The sequence below is a fragment of the Lasioglossum baleicum genome, unplaced genomic scaffold, assembly GCF_051020765.1.
Source record: "Lasioglossum baleicum unplaced genomic scaffold, iyLasBale1 scaffold0021, whole genome shotgun sequence".
Lineage (NCBI taxonomy): Eukaryota > Metazoa > Arthropoda > Insecta > Hymenoptera > Halictidae > Lasioglossum > Lasioglossum baleicum.
The window spans coordinates 2,172,643-2,187,418 of NW_027469081.1; the positions used below are offsets into that span (position 1 = coordinate 2,172,643).

At 39.6% G+C, this 14,776-nt stretch overlaps 3 protein-coding genes across 4 annotated transcripts; all 3 read right to left on the reverse strand.

Annotated features, from left to right (window-relative positions):
• Positions 1 to 2,386: 2,386 nt before the first annotated feature.
• On the reverse strand, positions 2,387 to 4,269 carry Htra2 (HTRA2-related serine protease). The gene is made up of 7 exons (XM_076445197.1): positions 3,780 to 4,269; positions 3,584 to 3,707; positions 3,398 to 3,484; positions 3,120 to 3,314; positions 2,889 to 3,039; positions 2,655 to 2,823; positions 2,387 to 2,590 (listed from the first exon to the last, which is right to left on the reverse strand). Exons 1-7 carry the CDS (start codon positions 4,139 to 4,141, stop codon positions 2,428 to 2,430), a joined length of 1,251 nt encoding a protein of 416 aa, XP_076301312.1. The 5' UTR covers positions 4,142 to 4,269; the 3' UTR covers positions 2,387 to 2,427.
• Positions 4,262 to 6,277, reverse strand: LOC143219226 (rRNA N(6)-adenosine-methyltransferase ZCCHC4). Its single transcript, XM_076445193.1, has 4 exons — positions 6,068 to 6,277; positions 5,445 to 5,992; positions 4,655 to 5,354; positions 4,262 to 4,583 (listed from the first exon to the last, which is right to left on the reverse strand). Exons 1-4 carry the CDS (start codon positions 6,114 to 6,116, stop codon positions 4,315 to 4,317), a joined length of 1,566 nt encoding a protein of 521 aa, XP_076301308.1. The 5' UTR covers positions 6,117 to 6,277; the 3' UTR covers positions 4,262 to 4,314.
• Positions 6,278 to 8,222: 1,945 nt separating this feature from the next.
• Positions 8,223 to 14,053, reverse strand: Sp3 (phosphatidylinositide phosphatase spermathreecae). Of its 2 annotated transcripts, XM_076445177.1 has the most exons (13): positions 13,836 to 14,053; positions 13,044 to 13,420; positions 12,722 to 12,982; positions 12,493 to 12,647; positions 12,248 to 12,420; positions 11,955 to 12,147; positions 11,554 to 11,881; positions 11,279 to 11,349; positions 10,814 to 11,029; positions 10,286 to 10,507; positions 9,863 to 10,173; positions 9,587 to 9,796; positions 8,223 to 9,508 (listed from the first exon to the last, which is right to left on the reverse strand). In XM_076445177.1, exons 1-13 carry the CDS (start codon positions 13,930 to 13,932, stop codon positions 8,544 to 8,546), a joined length of 3,579 nt encoding a protein of 1,192 aa, XP_076301292.1. In that variant the 5' UTR covers positions 13,933 to 14,053; the 3' UTR covers positions 8,223 to 8,543. The 2 variants fall into 2 exon arrangements, with proteins under 2 accessions (XP_076301292.1, XP_076301293.1); XM_076445178.1 differs by lacking the exon at positions 10,814 to 11,029 and having other exon boundaries at positions 13,836 to 14,052.
• Positions 14,054 to 14,776: the final 723 nt, after the last annotated feature.

Sequence of the window (14,776 nt, forward strand, 5' to 3'; positions counted from 1 at the left end):
GCCGTTCGGTTGTTCGGTCGGCTCGTGAGCTCGTCGTCAGACGCCAAGGCGACAACATCGGCAGCTCCTTTCTTCGGACGATTGATCGAGCCCGACACACAATGGGAGTCGTGATTGCGTTTCCCGGCAACGCGCAACGGGTCTACCGGCCTTGATCGCCGGCGCGGCGCGATCCTGTGTAATACAGGCAAAATGCGAAATTGTTCGCCTGCCTTTGGCCTTTTTCCCGTGCGTTTTTTCCGCGCCGCGCCGCCGCGCCGGCGGCGGAACCGCAGACACCCAGGAATCCTCTCCACCCTTCTGCCACAATGAAAGCGTCAAGGCCGCGGTGACCCGGACCCGAAGAACCAGACACGTCGCGTCGAGAGAGGATCGCCAGAAAAATGTTGGAACAAAACTGATTGTCCCCATGCGTGTCGCGTGCGGGGAATGTCCGGTTGCTGGCTTTAATCGCCTCGCTGTTTCCACCGGGAATTATTTGTCATTGTCGGCCAGGACACGGAGACTCTTCGTTCTATGGAGAACCCACCCGGAGAACCTGAAGTCTTAGTAGCCCAAGTTCTCTTAGATCCGCAGAACTCGTTCTCGCGTTATCGTTTCATCTGACTCCACTCTGATTCGATTACTCTTCGCGCTAGCTGGACAACATTAGTTTTTCACGGGTTTCAGCTTATTCGAGGTTTCTGTTGGATACCTCAGACTTTCTCCACGACGATTTTCTCTTCGGAATGCACCGGAGCAGAGGATTAAAGCTCCCATGACCAAGATGAAAATCCAAAATCCAGTCAGTGACAACTGAGATATGGAAGTTCCGTAAGGAAGATTTTAATCAGACGAGACGCGCTAGACCGGTAGATCGTTGCAGAGCCGAGTCTACGAGTTCCCCTGGTGGATCTATTAAAAGACGCGTCCTCTCCACCGATCTAGTCCTTTAAGGCGATTCCTCCTGGTCATCGGCCGGCAGAAAGTCGACAAGTAAGTATGCGTAGGCGAGCGATCCTGGACTATCTCGCCAGTTCCTAGATACCAGGCCCCGATCGCCTTGATGGCCATTTGTTCTCCAGCTACCGAGACCGAGAATCGAGACCTAGAAGCTAGAACGCTCTCGTGGGAAGCGAGACTCGTGGGCGAAGGTATGCCCTGTACAAAAGCGTGGTTAATCGGGAAATTAACGGTCGAATGTTACTCCCGATTAGGCTCGGATAGGGAAAAAAACTTCCGAGAGGAAGAAGTTGATCGCTCTTCGATTGAGCACCACGGGCAAGAACATGTACAAGGTAACACCTCTCTAGAAAATTCATCGAAGAGCACCGTTATTTTCATCTCGAATTCTTTTGCTTTTATCGGACGGCCCAATCGCGCGAAATATTGTACATACACAGGGGTTCCAGGAAATAGAGGAGACACTGTTTATTCGACGAAATAAAACTTCAGCCTTGCACCTTTCAGATCCTAGCTGAATGCTCAGTACCGATAAAATTCATGTCTGAATCTCTGGGCAAATAAATTCGCCCCGATTGTCCCACACAAATATTTTACATATTTTACAATTATTGAGATATTGATTGAGAGTAAACAACAGTAAACGTATTAAATGTCGATCCATGGAAAGAGAGCCTCGGGAGTGTTAGAAACGTGAAGCATTTTCTTCGCGTTAACCGGATAAGAGTCCATTTGCTCGGTGCACCGAGAGCTATCGGCAATTATCACCCGGACTGGTGTTAATTGCGATTTATAGTTTCGCGGTGGCCACAAACCCGCGGAAAGTTATCGTCGTCGGGTTCTTAAGTGCGCGCAGAAAGGATTACGACTTGTTCCATGGATCTCGAGGAGAAACGATGCGATGCGGCGGCAGTACATCCCGGCACGGCGCGGCGGGACGGCCTCTTAGAATTCCAACAAGATGCACGCGTCCGCGGACAGTAAAATCATTTCGGAAAAATTCCCGGGACCACACCCACGCTCACCGAGATCCGGCCACATATTTGCGGAGGTCGGATTACGTCGTAAACAACATAAACATAATGCAGCTCGGCCAGCCCCGGTGGACCACACCCGACGTACTCGGTTGCGATCGTTTTTTTCACCGCGGGTACCCTACACCTTGTACAGACCTAATCGAGAGCCTCCGTTATCGTTATTGTACAAAGGACGGCTGTTGGTACCTTATTGTTAGTTTTTAAAAAATCAATCTTTTCACTGTGCAATCCGAAATTTTGATAGCTTGTTCATAATTGTGAACAAATGAAATGTTAACGAACGCTTAACGAGTATTAATGATAGCCCGGCTAATTAAATGATCAAAGCTAGATAACAAAGGAATAACGAGGTCTTAATAGAATACTATACGGATACGGTACGGATATGATAGGTACAAAGAACTATATTTCAAGGTTTAACGATCTGTATTAACAAAATGCTATCGGTTTACATATCCTCGGGTTCGATAGCTAAACGTAACACCTGCATTTGTCGGACGACAGTCAGGTTCAGAATTTTCGACGAGTCTATCGCCTTGTAAATGTTGGTTGCACTCGTTACCGTCTCGTCGTTCACGTGCGTTATGATATCGCCTTGTTGTAGCCCACCTCTGAAATGTTTAAACACTGATTTATAGTCTGTTTGTTGCAATTATGTCGATCTCGAAGACGTACATATGAGCCGGCGACCCAACGATCACTTTGCAAATTAGAACACCGTGTCTAATACCCTGGGGAATTCCTTCGAGCCTCTGTTGCAGTTCGAAAAGTAGATTAGGCGTTAGGGAGAGCATAGTAACTCCCATGTACCGGCTCTTGGATGTCTCCACTGTATTTTGAGCACCTGATAATATATTACAATCTTCGTTAATTATTTATATGGCTCGTACAGTTATCGCAACGCTTTACCTCTGCCCTTTCTGCGCATTTCTGCCTTCTTCAAGAATTCCTTGGCGTGATCGATAGGTATTGCGAACGAGATTCCAGCCGTTACTCTCATCGCGTTTATACCGATGGCTTCGCCGTTTAAATTGACCAGAGGTCCACCAGAATTGCCAAACTAAAAATTTATAAATGTTCGACGGATGTTAAAAAGGTGAATTTTGATTAGACCATGGTATACAGCGAAGAAATTCTAACGGTAATTGCAGCATCCGTTTGGATGTAACCCATCTGCTTATTGTAAAGACCAAGCTCTTCGCTCGCTCTATTTACGCTGCTGATAACTCCGCTAGTTATAGTGTTGCTTAAAGCGAGCGGGGATCCAATAGCAACCACGAATTCGCCTGGTCTGATATTAGACGAATTACCAAGTTTCATTACGGGTAGATTAGTCTATACAAAAAAGAACAATTATCGTGGTAATTTGTGTAAACATTCACATTAGTACATTACTGTTTACAATATGCATTTAAAACCTTGTTAATTCGCACAGTGGCAAGATCGCTGTGCATATCGACATCCTCCACGTTGCCGGTATAGGTGTTCCCATCTTGAAGGCGTACCTGTGAAATAGATTCTATGAGAACTTCTGAAAGAATGTTTCACAAGTTATTTCACGTATGTAAAGTAAATAAAGGTAAATGCAATATCACTGCGCTTACCTTAACAATTGTGTTCGGTTTATTAACAACAACATGGGCATTCGTTATGACGAGACCATCGGATTGAACGATGAAACCGGACCCATTGCTAACACTGATCGGTTTACCTGTGAAATAATCAAACCTATTTCATGATTAATAATTATTTGAAACGATGATTTGTACGACTTTGTATACAGATACGATTTATATTTACCTTTTGTTGTCCTTGATTTCGATGTAAACGACAGAAGGAGCTGAGATCTCTACTACATCGGCTATAAAATTGTATTTATCTCTGTTGTGATTAATATCTGTCAGATTAATTGATTTTGCATGCACCGTTGGCATGAAATCGTTCTTCCATTTGTACAAAATATAACTAAACCCGGAGAAGAGTGCAGTATAGGTTAACACGTGTTTGATGGTGCCATTGGAAGTTGGACGGTCTTGACGATTCGTAAAGAAGAACTTGTATTGAGGATATCGATTCGCGAACGGAAAAATTAAAACTGGTTTGTACTGTAATTGATTTTTCTTGAAGACAATCCAAGGTAAACGCGACCAGGGGGCCGCCATGTTTCAGTGGCCGTCAAAAACTCACAAATTATATGGACGCCACGCGCGAAAAACCAAATTTCACAAAAGTGTATAAAAATACAATTTACGCGAAAGGATGACCATTAAAGATGCTCGTATTATAGAAAGATATTTATTTTTTCACATTAGTAATAATCTTCTTTTTACGCATTTTAAGTATTATTTACAATCTTAGATTTCTTTAACTTTTTCTTTTTAATTACACCATTCTCCTTTAATCCCTTTGTTTCCTTTTTAACCTTTTTACTCGTCGCTCGTCGTTTCTCCACCTTTTTCGGAAGTTTCTTTAAGTTGTTGGTCTTTTTTCTTTTTACTTCTCTCTCGATGTCTTTATCTTCGTTGGCCTTTCGTTTCTTAACTTTTTCATTTGACGTTCCATCTAGAGTGTCCTCGATAGCATTACACTCTTTCTCAGTGTGACCTACAATAAATAGAATCAATGATGTCAATTCGTATGCTCTGTGTCGTACATATAACAAATATAATACATACCAACTTCGTTACATTTAAAGCATCTTCCATGCATTTGCGGTTTCTGACCGCACACATGTTGAACAACGATACACCTTTTGCAAGTTTCACAATGTTTCCAATAAGGTTTCACGCATCTTTCGCAGATGTTACAATGTTTATATCTGGAACCGTTCTTCGAGGTACAGTCCTTGCACTTTTTACAGTGTTTATTTTCTTTGGAAACCCATCTTTTGCATCTCTTGCAGTATTTGTAACCATCCGACTCGGGTAGCTCCAACAAATGCAGCGGTATATTCGTGAAAATTCTAATCGGTGAAGGTAACTTCTTATTCTTGGGGTTCCCCACAAATTGCGGATGATTCTCATAACATACTTTGTAATCCGTTAGCTTCAGGTCTTTTAAGCCTCCGGATACACCGGGTGGATTACTTTTCTGTTTCATTAGAGATTCCATAAAATATGGAAATACAAAAATGATTTTCAAACAATCTTCTTCGTTCTCTATGTTGTTCCATTTTTTATGGAGATCGGAGAGCCTTTTTATACTCCACGAAATTGCTTCTACTCTGCTGCCGAACGGAGGATCGCATATTACATACGCGTCTTTGCCTTTGTTTTGCGTAATGAAATCTCTAAACACACCGGCAGAGTCTTTATCGAAGAAGTGGTTGTTCAATAGATTATACCAGCAATAATTTAACGGTCCAAAAAAATTATGCTGCAATATAACGGAAAATATGAAATTAGTTTTCAATTATTCTTCTTCGGAACATGCTGCGCGGTATCTTTTGAAATTTAATGAACTCACGAATCTTCCATCAAAGTCCAATAAAAGGGAGGACATTTTATCTTCGTATTTATCTAAAATTAACTCGTGAATTTTAGGCGTACCGATACAAAGAACTTCTTTCGCGCCGAGCTTCACGAGCATGTTCGCTATATCCTCTGTAGATTTCTTAGAAAAGAAATATTGAGCTTCCTGTTTAGAATTTTCCAAGGGCTTTAAGAATTCTGTTGGATATTTCATTTCGTGATCGGTAATACCTCTTTTCATGTCATGATCTTTGTGCTTGTCATCTTTCTCGCTACGATTCAATAGTCTGTCGCAAGTATGACAATAATTTCTTTTCTCCGGTGGCAGCGCTAGTACCTCGTGCAACGACAGATACAATGATCTATGCCGATAACGGGAAGCAAATTCTTTCCTGTCTTTCTCCCACTTAGCTGCCTGTTGTTTTGTTAATTGTTCCCCTTCGTTTAAGTGAAATTTGCACAACTTTCTTTCACGGCAAGCTGCGCATACATAAAATTTCTCCAGCTTACCATTTTCATATGTACCAAATAATAAAGTTGGTCCTACACGGGAAACAGTATTAACATGAATATTTATTATAAAAAAACCAAAACATAATTATGAAAGTAGAAAATTACCATGCGAACAATGTGGATGTTTGCTTGGATCGGACCAAAAACATTCCATTTTCTTGACTCGATTGACAGAACAATAACAAACAATTTATGGATAAATAATTACGTTAACATTACCCAAACGCAGGGGGTATAAATCTTATTATTAATGTTTATTATCATTAATTTATTGCCCATATTAAGTACCATGCGTAAAGAGGTTATGCGCGTCAAAATAAAACCTCACGTGGTCGATCGATAGTATCGATACGCGTGACAATAATCGAACTATCCGTATTGGTTTAAATTTCGATTCTATAAATCTTCGAGGACGCGTGAAAAACTTTTTGACAAGAAAATAAGTGTTGTTGATAAAATCCTTTTGGGAACGACAGAAATACATAAATAGATTGCAGTTTACGGTATTTTATTTTAATATCTTTTCTACAAGTGCTATCTTACTTGCGGTATCACATGTACATATTTATATATGTTACCGAAAATGTAACTGCTAATATGTATATAAGGCAAGTTAAGCCTCTATGTATAGGCTGTAAACAGTTTTCGTGCGTTGTTTGTCAGGATTGTTTATAATTGTTGTCCTATTGTAAAAATACACATAATATTACATGTTACAACGTTTTGAGTACTCAAAACTTCAAATTGGACCATACATTGCCGCAATAGGAAAAAACGAACAACAAAATATATATAGTTTCGTATCTCTTCAATGATTTATAATACTGTATCGATAAATAAGTGTTTTACGCGGGTAAAAATGTTAGAAATAAGCTGATATACACGGAATGGATATAATCGGTAATAAATTCAGCTAAATCGAGCGAAATCATTTCGGAACTGTCCTGCTTCGAATGTTCTTGTTTTTAAACATTTTAAAGCATTCCTAAATGGTCTCTACAGAATCGACACACCTTTTTTTGTAATTTGCATAAATTTTTTTTAGGCTGTGTACATTCTGCTAGATTATATCACAGACTATCATTTGCAGTTGAAAAAGAAAACATTCACTAGAAAAACCTCTTACTCGTGACACTCCTATTACATGTTAGTACGGCTATAAAATGTTTACGGTATGTGTTAAGAATAAATTAAACTATTTACATACAAGAAGTCAACCGTCTAAATTCACAATTCATGTTGTTTTGGTGTACGTTGTCGTAAACAGAGTAATAAATAACAACATATGCTCGATCGTAATTTAGATATACACTGTATACGCAAGTTTTCGCTATCATCGATTCGCTATCACGATTAAGTATAATAATGTACACGACGATGTACTAGAACTACGCAAATGTATGAATGTTGTAATCGTATCACTGATCTTTGGAACTGTTGATGCGTGTAATGAGATTGGAAGTTTTTGGTTGAAAAAAGGTATTTTGTATCTTTTTGTACGTTTAAAATAAATATTAAACTTGTCTCGTTTTTACGATTAAGTAATACTTCGAGAAATCTCATCGCTACTGTTTCATTTCTGGATACTTCATCGGTTTATATCAGCATAATCATCGACGCTAGTTTGCACATTGTACAGACTTCTAAGAATGATATTTACTTCGCACTATACTTTCGTTTAATTAGCAATATTAACATTATACTCGCTAAACTATACTTAAGTAACTCTTTGTATGTACATAATTGACTACAAAGCTTCTTTGCTTACCTTGCTGCAGAAATAAATTTTCGATCTATTATAATACTTGCGAGACTTAACACATATCGTGTATACTTACAAAAAAAAAAGAGTAAAAGAGTATTGGTCAGCAGGAGGATAAATAAATAAATTTTGGTATATCGAGAAAATTTAATTGTGCAGCAAAGACCAGAATCAAAGAACGCTGGAATTAAATTTCATCGAGTAAGCACATTGTTTTTGGTAAATTCACAATTTAAGTTTCTGTAACATCCAAATACAACAAACGCTAGAATCTCCGTTTCGTTAAATCGTTATAAACGCCGTCAAAGTGTGAAAACTCGGTATAAATATGCGAAAAGCATTTTGCAAACAGTCATTCGATACTAAGAACGAGGATCTAATTGCTCTTATGATTGTAGAGTAATAGGTAATTTGTAAGACACACCGAGAGACTTGCTATCGATTAAATATTGACCACATTGTACCTTGTAGAAGGTAACGGTTACGAGAAGATGTAGGAAAAGTTCAATGATGACCATTCTCTTTTGCAAAAACTTTTTAGCATGATGGCAGTAATACCAAACAATCGAAGGAGCTCAAAATGTGCAGTGTGATATCAAATTTCATACGATATCCTTATGATACTATCTCTAGTAAGTACCAATGGCAACGAGAAATACATGTGTCAATTCCAATGCTGAAGTATCCCCACGCCAATAATATACAATGTAAATGTTTGTGTGTCACGACTTTTCAATTGCATCCCTAAATTGTGAATTACAATCACATCGCTAGACATTCAGATTCCAGGTATATTAAGATATATCTTTAAAAAAGAACTTACAGAGCGATGAGCTTAGATCGACAAGAACCCCACCTCTCTTGCAACTTCTGACGTTGCTCTATGTGATGGTCCGACAGATTTTTTAATAATCCTCCTTGTCCTGCTTTCAATTTTCTAGGGTCTAAGTTCGCGCCTAATGTTTGCACGCCTTTAGCAAATTTCGAGAACGGCGATAGAATATCTTTGGCCGTGGATGATACTGGGCTAGCCGCGGTAGTAGCATTCGACTTTATAGATTTCAAAGCGGATTCGCTTTGGGAGGATGTAATGTTCAACGTCAAATCTTGTTCCGAAGTCGATCTCTTTTTATCCAGCAACCTATCCGTTTGTAAATTATTGATATTCATGTTTTTCGACCTGCTGCCGACTGCTTCCGAAGAATGGCTAATATTCTTTGTCAGATTTAATGTCGAGGGTGGAGACATCCTCGCGCTATCCTCAGCCAAACCGTCGGTCACATTTTGGATTGTTATTTCAGGCGTTGTTGCTGCGGTCTTCTGAGGAGAAGCGCTCAAAGTGCTTGTACCGGAGGCTGGTTTTTGCAAGTTCTCTACGTTCGATTTCTGATCGGACAAATTATTAGGTCGTGTCAACAAATCGTGATTTTCATTGTGTTCATCCGACTCCACCATATCAGCATTTTTCACACCCATTATGATACCGATAGATGGAGTGTAAGCTTCCATTAGATTCTTATCGTGGCTAAAGTTCTCTGGTTTTTCTAGGGGACCGGATGGTATAGCGATATTCTCGTCGTCGCTACTGCTACTGCTGCCGTAACGTTTCCGTTGTACCTTTCCCGATATATCTCTACCGCCAACTGTAAAGGTGGGTTTCGGAGATGGTTCAGATTTCTTGCCTATGTTCTTTGCTATGTCGATTGGTTTCCTAGCGCTAAAGCTATGACTCAGTTTGTTTAGTTTACTGAATTGTTCGGACATGTTATTCAAAGCTTTCGTTCCTGTAAGAAATACTGGAATCAAATATTATTCACGTAAACGCGAGCAGACGAGTGCATTAATTCGTAGAGAACACGTACCTGCACTTTTAAGAGCTAGCAACTGTGTTTCTGAAACATTTCTAGTCAACTCTGGGAAGGATGAAAGATCCAGGAGACCCGTAGATCCTTTAACGTTGACTAATTTACTCTTTCGTCTATCTATTATTACATCTATTGCTATAGGAATATTTTGTAAACCCGCCATTTCTATTGCAACGGTGAACGTTTCACAGATCGCCCTTAAAGATTCTACACAATAAAAATATATTATTTGCCTGAGCGTTCGATATCGAAGAGCAAAACATATTTTCATACCTGTGCTCTCTTCTTCGGTTTTTACGACAGCCATGTTATTAAAAAACTGTAAATTTGTACTGCGAAACATGTGAAAGTAGCCGCTTTCGTTGCCTACTTTGTAATTGATTCTAATGCAGTAAAAATGTCTATTTTTAAACAGGGAAAGTAGACTCTCGGACTTTCCGCATTCGATTAGTACAATATCCTCCAGTGGAACTCTTTGGTAGTTTGTAACTTTGTCGATCTGGTCGTCGTAGTCGGCCACATAGTAACAGTCTCGTGTTAATATAAGGATAGTATCCATTTCCGTTTCCGTTGGGTCTCCGGTTCTATTTATAGGGCAAATTGCGAGATAACGAATTAGTCTGCGATCTTCTCTAATCCTAACATATATATATATATATACATATATATATATATATAAATGGATGGATGACATACACTGGATCCGCATCTATAAGACTCCAGCTGCCTAGAATAACTTCCGGGTCAGGTACAAGTAGTTTCTTGCAATCCTCTATTAGTAGTTTCACATGGATCGCAGTTGCAGGATTGTCTTCTTCTTCCGTACGTTCTTGGAACACTTCCTCGTTCACCGAATTCCCTAACATCATATCAATGGTTGCCTGTCTATAGACATCTCTGAAGCGATTTAAATAATATCTGAAAGAGAATATCCATTTAAAACCATGTGCCAAGGACCACGACAAGTTAAAGTAGTAAGGACTAGCTTCACAAAGACAAGGGTATTTTCAAGATTGAAAAAGTTTAAACTTGAAAGAGTTAAGCACCTGACATGCAAAAGAAGCTTCTCGTCGTGCGCCAAAAATCAATTCTTAAAGGTATCATGTTGGGTTAAAGTTTTTTTTTTACACTGTCATTCTGTGTCTTATCCACTATTATACAGACAATGTTTTAGCATTCGGAGTAACAGTTTACACAGTTCGATTTGAAAGCCTTCGGACGAACCTTACTAAATGATAGATAGCAGTGGCATAAAGAAAATCAGGAAATGTAGCAATTATGCTTGTCGATATCACGGGGACTATCTCATTGCAGCAATGATCAAAGATGTCTAAATATTTCGACCAATCGGTATTCAGTTCGTTAACGTTGATGGGTTTCCCTAGCAAGGTATCTATCGCCGCCTGACGTATGTCGTCCATAAAGTGTTGTCGAAAATATCTATGGGAAAATGAAAGGATAGTGTCAGGGTTCTATGCATGTATAAAGAAAACGGTATTTAGGTGATATATCGTATTAACATGATCGAATGATGCAAACAGCTTGTAATCATTTATTTCTATCGAGACAATTACATCTCTTGAAAGGACCCTTTTCACCATACGATTATGTGTTGTGTAGGATATGTGAAATGAGAGTGGCGATCTAATGCAATGCGAGGCGCGTATCATAATGGCTGTCCGATTGTACCTGTTTGCAGAATTCATGCCATCTTTCATTAACCCAGTAAATTTTCTTTCCCCTGTTCTTGTGTAATCTCCCTATAATCAATAAGAAACTATATACATATCATAAACATTCAGCGGCCGGTACAGTTTCGTTGGCAAACGATTATGTAGAGGTGTGCGAGGATCGCAAAATTTTCAAAAACCGATCATCGGATACCCAATATTTTCGAGTTCTCTCTCGCACGCTTCTACAATCGGTGGGGAACCAATGATAGAAGGAACCACCAAAGTACGAACCTTCAAAGCATTTGTTCCAGCATATTGTTTACTAATAATATCACCGTTATTGGCCCAAAGCGATTGAAATGTCTGCTTGATGTTTGTTGGCAACTGACCATCTGGCGGTATTAGTCCTAGCTTGGAAAACTGCATTTCCATTACAGCTTTACCCAGAGCGGTTTGCACCACATTCGTTCTATCTAGACAATCTATGCAATTCACCCGAAACACTCCCTTCTGCATGCAAATTGTGCCCTGCTTATCCCGCCAACAGTACCCCATATCTGTCAGTACCGTAGCCAATGAATTGATCAGGATAGACACATTTTCAAAATGCATTCCTCGACTGTGTTAGACACAAAGGTGTATTTAGCAACAATTCAAAATACATTCGGCATGAGATCTTTGCAAATCCTTACCAGTATTCGTGAAAATCGAACGATGTATACGTTATGTCCGGATGATCGTAATTTATCACGTGGTTACTGTAAACTTCCCAAACGATTCTTTCCTTACCAGTTTGTTCTACAAGGTTCACCACGCAAACTGGACCATATAACTCAAGTTCTTCTGTAAAATGTTTCTCGAATGCCACTTGTGTTTCTGCTTCACCTAGAACATCGCATATATATGTAATAGAATTACTTTACGCTTACACGTTCGCGACAGTTCCTAGAGATACCTATTACAAAAGAACGGGCTTTTCAACTACCTTTGTCTATATGAGGCGGAGGCTTATATTTATAGCCAGGTTGAGACCAGTATACAGGTACGCTGCCTCGAACTTGCACAAAAGACATTTGATGGTCATGATACCATACCAATTGCTCTGTTTCCACATAATTTGCACATTTTCCATCGTCGTCCACACCGCGTCGCTTATACCTGTGTCGTCACAGAAAATATATTGTTTATATACGAAGTTATTAATGAAACAGTTACCGTTACAAAAGATACCTTGTGCCTGCACGAAATCTACTTCTCCTCGATATAACGGCTAAATTAAAGGTTTCGTGCTGAGATTGTCCATCGAAACCTACTTCTACGTTGCATCTTTCTATTTGCACATATCCCTGAATAACAGGTAAAATCCAACAATTTGCTTTATCTGTCTGGAAAAGTAAGATACTTTATAGAAATATCAATTTTTACTAAAACAGTAGATGAAATTTCGAATGATTCTAACTTTTAGATTGATTATATCTTGCAGCATGTGTTTATTCCAGAAAAATCTGTCATCTACTCTTTGCCAAAGCGGTTTGTCCGGTTCTTCGTTCTGCTTTGATTCTATATCGCAAAGTCTTTGTAGACTGTTGGTAATGTCGCCGGTTTGACAATAATAGAAGGAATCCGTTTCTGTGAAGACTTTATGTAACTCTTCGAGAATCCTTTTCTCAAATCTTTCTTTGTCCTTTACGATACTTCGTTTAGATACTGTAGATTTTACCTGGAAGCAGTTCGTTCTTCGTTATTTTCACATTCTTCTAACAACATGCAAAACAAATTACCTGAGAGGTCGCTAGCGCGGCAGCTTGCTGAGTAGTATTTTTGATCGTGGTGGTCGCGCTCTTGATGGTTCCCCATGTCTTGGCAAAGGCTGCTTTTTGCGGTACATCAAACAAACTACTTTGACTTTTTTTCTTTGGTAAATTCTGATGCTTCTTACAAGCCAGAAGTCCGATGTCGCTGTTTTCCGAACCAAGATGTAAAAACGTGATAGATTTGATCTTGTATACGACATGTCCTCCGTATAATTCTCCAGCTGGTGAAACTTCTTTAATTAGCATCAAACGAGGTTCTAATACCGAGGGTTGTTCTATTTTCCCAACGATTCCATAAAAGATTCCAAGACATTCCAGGTCGTTCGGAGCTGCCCATTCCCAATCTGCGGACAAACTTACAATCGGTAACATCTACAAAAATAGAAATAATTTGAAACCCTAAAATTTACCTATAATTAAATTAACTGCGACGTATCTCTCGCGTATTTACATAATTAATGAACTATAGCTGCAGAAGGAAACACGATCTAAATAAATACCTTCGAAGATATTTCTTTACGTATGTTAATTCAGCGATAACAATTTAATCGTGTTTTTAACGTATAATTAATGTTTCTACCGTGTCAAGTAATACGATGGACTTTAATTCGTAGAACGAATTAACGCACGATTATATCGCTTGCGTTTCACAGAGAATTCTAAGAAATACGCGCGAGAACTATAAATTGAGAATTGCAACGTGTATTTTGCTTGACATGCGAACGTATACGCACTTCTGTCAAAGATGTATATACCCACCCGATTTCGCGGAGAATTCGCCCGTATATTTGTCACACCACAAGCTGTATCGCTCTTTCACGAAAATAAAATGCGTGTCAGTGCGAAACAATTCCATTCTTCTAATTTATCCACGGAAAGACGATTTCCAGACTGCATGTGTAACGTCAGCTCTCTCGACACTCGATGACACTCGACTCGACAGTCCGCCTGAGTCCACCTATGTCGGACAATTCGCCATCTTGCTCTTGCATACGACTATATATATAACAATAAGTCTCTTTCACTGTTCATCATTTCATGTTTTCATGTTCCCAGGAGATCATGATATCGAAGGAGGTGGCACGAAATTCAGTAGTGCAACTCAACGACAAGCCAGACGGTCGAAAATTTCGAAAATTGAAATTGCATTAGGAGAAACATGATATCGAAGGAGGTGGCACAAAATTCAGTAGTGCAACTCGACTATAAATGAAATCGACCGTGGATGGTTAAATATTCAATGAAATTGTTATTCAAGGGCTAAAAAAATTGGTGGGAGTATCTGGAGAATCCTCTGTGCCTGTAATATACAATAAAGATGATTTATTCATGCAAACTGAAAAATATTGGATATTGATTACAGCAGCAAATGATTCGTGCCGCTTTTCCCATAAGACGCAATGTTAATCCCGGCACGAATTATTTGCGCTTCGTATACGTACATACAGCGCCATCAAGCGGCAAAACGCTCAAACTGCTAGCCAAATGTTACCGACAGAGCAAGTCAGGCCGGGAACAGCGCCACCTAGCGGTACATTTGGAACTAAACCAAACCGTTAGTTCCCAGTCTACCGTTAGGTGGCGCTGTTACCGGCCTGACTTGCTCTGTCGGTAACATTTGGCTAGCAGTTTGAGCGTTTTACCGCTAGATGGCGTTGTAAGTACGTATACGAAGCGCAAATAATTCGTGCCGGGATTAA